Consider the following 11,111-nt stretch of genomic DNA (forward strand, 5'->3'; position numbering starts at 1 on the left):
TGTGTTTTTTGTTTATTACTCCCTCTGTTACAAAATAATTGAAGTTCTAGGATTTACATAAAAAATCCGCAAAGATCTATGATATCAAATATATATAATGTGAAAATATATTTCATACTGAATTAATGAAATAATTTTGGCTTTGTAGATGTTGATACATTTTTATATAGACTTGATCCAACTTAGTGAAGCTTGACTTGAAAAAGAAACCTAGAACTTCAACTATTTTAAAATGGATTTGCAGCAAATTGTCTCTCATCTATTCACAACTGCCAACATGTACTCCCTCCTGTCCTTTTTACTTCGCGTATAAGATTTGTGTCAAGTCAAACTTTGCGAAGTTTGACCAAATTTATATTAGAAAATATCAATGTTTACAATACCAAATATATAAATATGAAACTACATTCCATAATGAATATAATGATATTGATTTGGTATTGTGAATGTTGATACTTTTTTCTATAAGTTTGGTAAAATTAGAAATACTTTGACTTCAGACAAAATTTATATGCAGACTAAAAAGGACCAGAGAGAATATGTGTTAATTACCGCCTCATCATAGAGCGAAGCATGTAGTTGTAATGTACCAGATGCCCAAAAGTGAAAAGGAAATGTACAACATGCCTCTCTGAGGAGTCAACTGCTAGGGGTGCGTTATGGGCGCGTTTGGTTGGAGGCCACACAAGCGAAAATGCTAAACAGAGACCGAGCTCCATGGAGGTCTTTATTTGAAAACTTCAAAGTTCAAACTTTTCAGTTTCAAAAAATTCTGAAAATAAATACACATATACCTAGATACATAAGGTATATGTGTGCAAATTTTTAGGTCGAAATACAATAAAACATGAGCTACACAAAAAGACAAATCTGAGGCTTTTTAGCATAGGTACTGTTCATCTTTAAAGTCTATGACTTTGTTTTTTTTTGTGCAGTTCGCAATTCAAGGTATTTCATCCTGAAATTTTTCACACATACACTTTACATCCTTGCATACATGTGTAATTTTTTTTCAGAATTTTTTGAACTGAAATTTATGAATTTTGAATTTTTCAAAGTAAAGGGCTCCATGGAGCTCGGTCTCCAAAATGCCCTACTCCCACACAAGCGAAAATGCTACTTAGCCAGGCAGTAATTTCAATGTTAGGCTTGAGAAATCTAACGTTCTTTTGAGGAAGCAAACCAAACAGGCCCTACGATCTGCCAGCCGACCACCTCTAGACCATCCAGCATGCTGCTTAGCCGGCCTCTGTCCCACCGCCTACACAACGGATGTCACTGCTGTAAAAATGCCAAAAATTTGAACACAAAGTCAGAAGCACGATGCAAGAACTGCTCAATGATGATCTTATTATCATAGTCCAAATGGTTCACATCATAGCCGTAAGCACCAATAAGAAAAATGAGCTTGCTTCTTTCAGTGGTTAAAGTTTTGTGTTTTTTCTTTTCTTTTGATGACTCAAGATTTGCTCATTTTACTTATTGATATGCATAAATGATGTATGCAGAGATGAGTGAATAATCTTAGGCCACTTAGCTGACGTAGACCCCGGCTGCTTAAGAGTCTAAACTAGTGTCACCATCAGTAGTGGATATGGATGCCACCACAGTTCCCGCCCGCGGGAAATGCAACTAGCCAATGTCAATGACTGCACAGCGTGTGAACGCCCTTGACGATACCGTTCGTCAAGTCAAGTCGATATAGTTAAATCAGTGCGTTGCGTGAGAGAGAAGGTGCACAAGCGTAAGCGTGTGTGACGACACCGATAATTTAAATTTGTGCGTGGCGCGCGAGAACAACATATCCAATGAGGCGAGTCGTCGCCATCACCCGGCTCAGCTAGCCTCGTTCTCCCCCGGCGAGAGGGAGACCAGTTCGACCAGAAAACACCAGCCGGCGGGCGGAAGGAGAGGGAGGAGCCATGGCCGAGCTCGCGGCGGGCGCCGTGAGCTCGCTGCTGGTCGTCATCCGCAGCGAGGCCCTGCTGCTGCGCGGCGTCCGGGACGACGTGCAGTTCATCAAGGAGGAGATGGAGAGCATGAAGAGCTTCCTGGCGCACCTGGCCAGGTGGGCGCCCCCCGGCGGCGAGCACGACGAGCAGGTGCGCACCTGGATGAACCAGGTGCGGCTGCTCGCCCAGGACTGCAACAACTGCATCGACCTCTACCTCTACAGGGGGAATCCTGACATCCACCGCGCCAGAGGTGGGCTCCGAGGCTACCTCTGGTGGGCGACCTGGTTCTTGCACAAGCTGGCTGCACAGCACCGCGCGGCTGAGCAGCTGCGTCTTCTCAAGGAGCGGGCACGCGATGTCGGCGAGCGGCGGTTGAGGTACGGCGTGGAGGTCCCGGACAAGTCCGGGAAGGGGCAATTGGCTCTGACGGCATCCTCGTCATTGTGGGCTGCTGCGGCAGGTGGCTATGCGGCCGGGGATGACGAAGAAGAAGACGGTGATGGTCAACTCATGGGGGCAATGGCGACCGACGGCCATTCTGGTCCAAGAGCCTTCACTAAGCCTCGCACTCTGGACGACTACGTCAAGGCAAAGCTATGGGAGTGGTTGCAAGGAGTTCCTGGTAACGCCGGCGAAACTTTGTCCATGGTCGTGGTGGCACCCTACACATATGAGGACCTCCTCGCTCTTGTACAAGAAACTTGGCTTTTGAGTCAAAACCGGAGGGGCTACCATCGCATTGTCGTGGTTGACATCCCAGCTGTGCACCCTGATTTTATGCTGCTACGGCCCAAGGAGGTTCTCTTCTACATTCTGCGGGAGCTTAAGCTTGCCAAGTCCAATCCCCAGGAGCAAGGCACAGAAGGCCAAGAGGATCTGGACTCTTGGGAAGTTTACCTAAGAAGATGGCAAATTTACCGTGAAAAGAAGAGGGCTATTGCTCTTCTTGACATCGAGGAGAATATCGAAGAGATGAAGATTTATGAAAAGCTTGACAAAATCAAAAGTGATATTCAAGGTCGACTAGAGAAGGGCGACGGGCTTCCCAAGGGCGACAAGCTTCAGGGTGATTTTGACAAGTTGGACCTAGACGTACTACTTCAGCTGCTGCTCCAGACAGCGTCTCAACAAGATCAAAAGGGGAAGAACAAAGACATGCATAGATTACCACCGTGGGACAAGGACAACATCATCGTCAAGAAGCTCAAGGAGCATATGGAAGTAGAGGAAAAGGACAAGAAGATTGAAGAGAGAGAAGCTGCCAAGAATATGGGGGTGGAAGGAGAAGCCGCAGTTAAGCATATGGAAGAAGAGGGAGGAGGAGAAGTAACATCCAAACATATGGAGGAGGGGGGAGGAGAAGTAGCCATACATAGGGAGGAGGATATGGAGGAGAGGGAAGGAGAAATAACCATACATAGGGACGAAGAGGAAGAAGGGGGCGGGAGAGGAGAAACAACCGGGCATATGGAGGTGGGAGAAGGAGAAGTGGCCATACACAGGGAGGAGGATATCGAGGGGGGAGGAGAAGTAGCCGCACATAGGGAGGAGGATATGGAAGGAGAAGTAACCATACACAGGGAGGAGGAGGAGGAGGAGAAAGAAGAAGAAGAAAAAGAAGAAGAAGAAGAAGATGATGATGATGATGATGAGGATGATGATGATAATGATGATGAAGAAGAAGAGGAGGAGGAGGAGATGAGGAGGATGAGGAGGAGGAGGAGGAGGAGGAGGAGTACGCCACGGATTCAGCTCGATGAGGCACAATATGCACACATCCTGAGGAAGCTGTTTCCCAAGAGCAGCAGCAGCAGCAGCAAGCCCGTGCAGGCCCAAGACAGATCCTTGGACAAGCAAGCTACAAAGACCACAACGCCTACACTGGGTGAGGATCAAATCAAAAAACTCATCCATGACGCAAAGGAAGACATCTTACGGGAGTTGCAGCAAGGCAAATATGACAAGAGTGAAGGGACAGGTGAACCTGGTGCTCCGGATCAAAACCCAGAAACTGTTTCTGAAAAAATACGTGCCGGTTTCGTGGACCAGATGATGGAAAAAATGAAGCACGAGTTCAAAGAGCAGCTCAAGATCAAAGGGCTCGTGAACGAGATTAAAAATAACTTGAATCCTCATCCGTTCCGGGATAACAGGTGTGAGTGCCCCCTGTTTATCCTAAAAGTTGATGAGCTGATGGATGTTTCCACATGTGAGGATATCAGAAATGCTTTGAGCCTGTTAAACTGCAGTGCCGATTTGATGATTGTCACCGCCGCAAAGGACATCCAGCTGGCTAAAGAATATTGTTACCCACCTCGGGAACCAATAGACTATTCTCTTGCTGGCCTCTACCATGATACAGTGCTCAAGCTAACTAGTCAGCAGAAGAATGAAGACAGCTACAACCCCCAAATTTTTCATGATATCTTGTATGAGTGTGAGCCACATGAATTCTGCATGAAGGTCTTCACTCATGCTTTGTATGCTAACCCCAAGAGGAGCGGCGAGGAGTTACAAAAGCTGCATAGCACCTTGCAGGCTTTACCAACAACATCATTCAACAACATTGCTAAGGTGATGGTCAAGTTCTCTTACAATGACCTGCCTAAAGAATACAAGTCCTGCTTTCTGTACCTAGCTATCTTCTCTCCGGGACAAAAGATCAGTCGGTCAACCTTGGTTGCACGGTGGGTTGCAGAAGGGCTGACATCCAAGGAAGATTGGCCCAGTTCTATGCGTCAGGCCAACCGATGTTTTGACGCACTTGTTGGCCGGTGCCTTGTTCATCCTGCAGATATTGGTACCACAGGAAATGTAAAGAGTTGCATCGTTGGTGATCCGGTTCATGGATTCATTACTGCCATCGCCAGAAAACAACACATTGTGGAGACACGCCTGTCACATCACTTGGCTCGCCACTTCTCCATTTTCAACGATCTCCAACTCCGCAGCTCCGATAGAATTGATAAATTCTTCCAGGGCCTCTCTAAATCATCTCAAGTGTCACTGCTCAAGGTGCTAGATCTAGAAGGTTGTCAGTGCTTTGGCGGGAAGAACCAGCGGTACCTCAAGGATATCTGCAACAAGATGTTATTGCTCAAGTATCTGAGCCTGAGGAGAACAGATATTACCCAGCTACCCAGTGAAATCAACAACCTCCGTGAGCTAGAGGTACTGGATATCCGACAAACTGCAATACCTCAACATGCAACAGCGAATATCCTGCTCTTGAAGCTGAAGCGTCTGCTTTCTGGTCACATTGATCCAAACAATTTTGGATCTAGTAGTCGGATTCCTCATAGGATCGACAAAATGGTAAGCATGGAGGTACTATCCAATGTCAAGGCCCAGCAGAGTTATGATTTAAAAGATATTGGAAAGCTATGGCAGCTGAGGAAGCTAGGTGTGGTTATCGATGATAAGGATAGTCACCTCAAGAATTTGCTTCAGACGATCAGTGACCTACATGAGTGCCTCCGTTCTCTGTCAATCACTACTATTCCCGTAGCCACACCATGCGAGGCAGAGTTTCCAGATGTCAAGAACCATCCCAAGATTCTCGAGTCTCTAAGCATCAAGGGAACCACACAAAATGGGCGTCTTCTTCCATTTTTCATAGAAGGTAATAACAACAAACTTGCCAAGATAACTCTAGGTCACACTCTGCTGAGCCAAGATGATCTGAAAGTCCTTGCCAAGCTGCCCAAGTTACGGTGTGTTAGGCTCCAACACATTGTATGCACCGAGCACATGCTGAACTTCAAGGAAGGTGAATTCAGATGCCTCAAGTACCTTGTTGTTGAGGGCTCGGACTTGACTAATATCACTTTTGAGGATGGTGCAGCCAGTGAGCTCGAGAAGATGGTTTTGTCTATCACCAGCATATGTTCTATTTCTGGAGTTGAGTATCTTTCTGAATTGAAAGAGCTTGAGTTGAACAGCAGCTTTTGCGGCAGTTTGCTGTCATCATTTGACAATGCCAAACAGATAGCCAAGCTGACTCTTCGTAATACATTGCTAGAGCAAGCTGCTCTACAACTGCTCACCAAGAAACCAAATATACGCTGTCTGGTGCTCTTGGACAAGTCTTTTGGTGGAACACAAAACAAGATCACATTAGAAAAAGATGAGTTCTTATGGCTCAACCTCCTTGTTGTTGACTGCTCGGCCATCACCAAGATTGTCTTCAACAACGGGTCTGCTTCTAGGCTCGAGAAGATTGTCTGGTCATCTTCCACATCTCTGTCCGGCATCGACAAACTTCCCAGATTGAAGGAGCTCGAGTTCAAGGGTGACCAAGTCCCTCCTGAGGTGAGAGATGCCATTGAAAACCATAAAAACAAGCCTAGTCTTAAACTCAATGGACCAAAAACTCAAGACTAAGCAAAAAGGAGATGAAGAAGAGGATGACAAGGATGCTGCAACATTCTCTTTCTGCTGGAAGAAACAGGTTTGACACCGGAAGGGCCTCTCCGTTGATCGCACGGTGTGGTTTGCGTGTGCTAGTGTGGATTGCAATCTGTTCTTCTTGTCTGTTGAATTTTTTTCTGATGCGTGTTTAAGTTCTGCGTGCATTACAACTTAAGTGTGTCCGTTTACTTGCTCTACATGAGTGCCCTAGTGGCTCCGATTGAGCGTAAACGGTTGTATCTATGCTTGGATTTGAATTTGTGTGACTTTCCTTTGTATAAAACATCGTATGCATTTGTGTACAGTATCATGTAATAAAGTGTGATGATTGTGGACACATTTGACTTCTTATTAATATATACAGTGTGATATCAGTATGCATGCTTTGATTGGGTTCTGCAACTCAAAGATGAACTGGATACAGTTACCTCTAATGTAGGCATCCGTTTGCTTCAAACCAGCTGAGTAGCTCTTGCACTGATGCCTGACTATGTACTTGAAGCAGAACTTTATGCAGATTAAGAATGTGTGACACAATCTGTCTGCAACTCTGCATCTTCTGATTGTCAGGCAAGCACTAGCGCCCCGGGAAGAATCGAAATTGTTTTCAGCTGTATGTTGGCGTGCATTTGGTAGCTCGCGTAGTCTCTCCCATTGTTTGCTGGTGGAGATGCCAATACAGCTCCATATTTACCAATCCACTTGAAATGTTCAGACACATGCGGCAATCACGGTTCTTCGCTTCCTCATGTAACAAACCAAATCGAAGCATAAGACCTGCAGAGATAGAAGCAAAGATATTAGGCATATAAACTCAGCCGGACAGGGTACCTCGTCACCCAATTGTCACGACCCGGATCAAAACCTCGACAGCCAATGTGGAACTAAACAGTGAGAAGTGCTCCATTAGGCTCTGACGTATCTATTGTAGTCATCTATCCGAAAATCCATCCACTGCAATTCATTCAGAAAAAACCTGTATAACGATGTATATGGGTGGAGAGGAGCACTAGCACCTACCAATCCACTTGAAAAGTTCAGACACTTGCATAACAATCTTCACTTCCTAATGCAAGAAATCAAATCGAAGCATAAGACCTGCAGAGACAGAAAAACGCCTATTATTGAGGCCTCGAGGAGGAAAATCATCAAGAAAATGTAGTCTCTGCTGCTCTAATTCCTGTTTGAGATCGGCAGATCGGAAGGGGTTGGGGGGAGGCGCGGTGCCCCCACCTTACCTCGAATCCGTGAACGACGACGAGCCGCAAAACACGACACTGACGACGGCTTTGTCCTTCCACTTCGTTGGTACTGGGCGATCTTTTTCGGTTTCGATCGAGGCCGCGACGGAGGAGGCCACGGCGAGGGTCCAGCCGCCGAGCCTGGAAGAGGAGGACGGAGAAAAGAGTGTGGGGATGCGGAGATGTCGGCCCACGTGTCAGCCACTGTAAACTCACCTGACTTAAGTTAGAGAAACAAGGAAGTGCATTCTCCTTTTTGGCAATAATTCACCTTTTCTGTTTAGCCCTTAACAAAATTTTGGCCCGATCTAGTCTCGTAAACTATTATAGTTGGACTAATCTGCCCCTAATATTTTTTGCTTTGTACTACCTCTATCTAAAAAACGTCCTACGACGGAGGTAGTATTAGTTAGGCCGTGCTTGGAATCCTGTAATTTTTTACAACTATGTATGATTACCCCTGTATATTACTAGAAACCAGTATAATACAAATCTTATATAGGATGCTTAAAATGGTCTGCGCTGAACCGGGCAAGACACTGGCTGTGTATGCCGGCGACGGGGTGGCGGCGGCCATCATGGGAACCAATCTGCGGCTACCTCTCATGTTCTACTTTTCGTCGGTGTCGGCGGCCGCCGCAGATGCGCTGACTGCCTCCGACTGCAGGGCGCAGTTCCGCCAACGTTTGCGGCAGTTGACGTGGCTGAAGGCGTGGGACGAGCGTGACGACATGACGGCGTCCATGACAGGCATCATGGTACTGACGGCCTGGGACGGCGAGGGAGGTGGAGCAGCGAGTTGCCTAGCTCGTGTATCAGGTTGGCTTGGCGACCCACACAGCCGGCTTTTATGCTGGAGAACCCCTCTTCCCTCTCGCCGGATGCCATGAAGATTGTGCAAAATATGGTGCAAATAGGAGATGAGGAGCGGAGATGTGGTGCAGGTCTTGCCCGGTGTCTGACCTCATTTAAATAGCTAGGGATGCGAGGAGCCAACCGGCATTTTGTTTAATGTTGGACGGCTCACGGGCGGACGTGTGTCAGGAGTAGGTTTCTTAGCCCACGCGCGGGTTCAATGGAGATACGCGGGGCAATCTGAAGCTGGATGAATGCGACAAGGAGGCGTGTTTAGTCGGGCGTGCAGCCGGTAGTGAGAGGTCGCCTCGTTCTGCGCCAGCGTCAACGCGGATCGGACGCTCTACAAAGACATGAATGCGAACAACTGACACCGGGAAGCGCGAGCGGGCGAGGGGGGGTTTGGTGGGGCCAAGATTGTCAGATGTGGGCGTGGCAGCAATCCGGACTGTAACACCCCGGTAGATAAGCTGTCGGTAATCCCATACTAATGGTGTCATGTCATCAAATTTTTTGCTAAACCTCACCTTGATCCAAACCCAATTCAAAATCAAATTTGAAATAAAGTCAAATAATTAAAATTTTCAAAAGGTAAAGTAAAAATGTAGGTTGGGTTACAAATATCCACTAACTAATTGTTATGTGAGAATCAACATTTTGGTTGTGTTTTCAGGGAATGAACTGTTGAGCAGGCTGAATTGCTATTGAATAATATATTGAGTAATGATAATTATTGGACATTTCCTGAACCAACTCCTAAGCCGACTCTAAAGAAAAGGGGTATTCTATTTCTCAGTCCTGAAGATATGCAAGAGGCAAAGAAATCTATGAAAGAAAAAGGTATTAAAGTTGAAGATGTTAGGAATTTACCGCCTGTTGAAGAAATACATGGTCTTGATAATCCTACATAGGTAGTAGAGGTAAATTCTTTCTATGGATTTGATGAAGGTGATATCCCTCATAATAATTCTGCTAGTCAATGCTTGGAAGAGTTTGATAACTTTATTGTTAAACTAGAAAACTTTAATGCTTATGTTAGTAGACAATTGAAACGTAATGCTTATATGGTTGAACACTTGAGTGATTATATGTCTAGAGTTAAAAGTGATCTTAAGCTTATTAGTAAATATGATTCCATGGTTACAACTCAAGTAGAACAAGTACTTAAGGCACAAGATGATTTGCTCAATGAATTAAATAATAAGAACAATGATAATGCTATTAGGGTTATGACTAGTGGTGGTAAAATGACCCAGGAACCTTTGTATCCTGAGGGCCATCCTAAGAGAGTTGAGCAAGATTCTCAGAGAATTAATACGGATGCACCTTGTCCCGCTAATGAAAAGAAAAAGAATACTGATAGGACTTTGCATGCTTCTAGTGAACTTATTATAGACATACCCGAGAATCCCAATGATATTTCTATTTCTGATGCTGAGACACAATCTAGTGATGAACATGAACCTAGTGATAATGTTAATGATGATGTTCATGTTGATCCTCAAACTAGTAATCATAATGATGTAGAGATTGAACCTGCTGTTGATCTTGATAACCCACAATCAAAGAATCAACGTTATGATAAGAGAGACTTTGTTGCTAGGAAGCACGGTAAAGAAAGAGAACCATGGGTTTAGAAACCCATGCCTTTTCCTCCTAAGCCATCCAAGAAAAAGGATGATGAGGATTTTGAGCGTTTTGTGAAATGATTAGACCTATCTTTTTGCGCATGCGTCTGACTGATATGTTGAAAATGTCTCCTTATGCTAAGTATATGAAAGATATTGTTACAAATAAAAGAAAGATACCGGAAGCTGAAATTTCCACCATGCTTTGTAATTACACTTTTAAGGGTGGAATACCAAAGAAACTAGGAGATCCAGGGATACCAACTATACCATGCTCCATTAAAAGAAATTATGTTAAAACTGCTTTATGTGATTTGGGAGCCGGTGTTAGTGTTATGCCTTTCTCTTTATATCATAGACTTGATTTGAATAAGTTGACACCTACTGAAGTCTCTTTGCAAATGGCTGATAAATCAACTGCTATACCCATCAGTATTTGTGAGGATGTGCCTGTTGTGGTTGCAAACGTTACTATCTTAATTGACTTTGTTATTCTTGATATTCCCGAGGACGACAGTATGTCGATCATCCTGGGTAGACCCTTTTTGAATATTGAAGGGGATGTTATTGATTGCAACAAAGGCAATGTCACTTTTCATGTTAATGGCAATGAGCATACGGTACACTTTTCGAAGAAACAACCTCAAGTTCATAGTATCAATTCTATTGGAAACATTTCAACTATTACTATTGGAGGTTTTGAATTCCCTCTTCCTTCTGTCAAAAAGAAATATGATATTCTTATTGTTGGGGACATGCATATCCCCGTTGAGGTAACATAGTGTTATTCAAAAATTCTCCGGTTTCATGTCATTCGGAAGAAGTTTGTTAATAAGACTTGATCAACCTTGTTAATGGATTCCTTTTGATGAGCATGAGATGGATGAATTTAGAAAGCACAACTTTCTGTACCTACTTTTTACCTTATGTTATTTAGAATAAATAAAGCCAAAATATTATTTTCTGCCTGTTTTCTGAATTATCCTTGTAATAAAAATACCCTGAAAATATAGTATGATTTT

The 11,111-nt window shown here is 44.5% G+C and overlaps 1 protein-coding gene and 1 long non-coding RNA gene across 2 annotated transcripts; one reads left to right on the plus strand and one right to left on the minus strand.

Moving 5' to 3' along the window:
* Positions 1-841: 841 nt before the first annotated feature.
* On the minus strand, positions 842-7,819 carry LOC123080352 (uncharacterized). Its single transcript, XR_006438342.1, has 4 exons — positions 7,604-7,819; positions 7,386-7,463; positions 6,794-7,142; positions 842-1,281 (listed from the first exon to the last, which is right to left on the minus strand). It is a non-coding gene; the product is annotated as an uncharacterized lncRNA (long non-coding RNA).
* LOC123080351 (uncharacterized) lies at positions 1,760-6,732 on the plus strand. The gene has a single exon (XM_044503262.1). It carries the CDS (start codon positions 1,923-1,925, stop codon positions 6,336-6,338), a length of 4,416 nt encoding a protein of 1,471 aa, XP_044359197.1. The 5' UTR covers positions 1,760-1,922; the 3' UTR covers positions 6,339-6,732.
* Positions 7,820-11,111: the final 3,292 nt, after the last annotated feature.

This window comes from Triticum aestivum, chromosome 3D (genome assembly GCF_018294505.1).
Source record: "Triticum aestivum cultivar Chinese Spring chromosome 3D, IWGSC CS RefSeq v2.1, whole genome shotgun sequence".
In the NCBI taxonomy this organism is placed as follows: domain Eukaryota; kingdom Viridiplantae; phylum Streptophyta; class Magnoliopsida; order Poales; family Poaceae; genus Triticum; species Triticum aestivum.

Coding starts and splice junctions, on each gene's coding strand:
- LOC123080351 (XM_044503262.1), top strand. CDS start 1,923: ATGGCCGAGCTCGCGGCGGGCGCCGTGAGCTCGCTGCTGGTCGTCATC.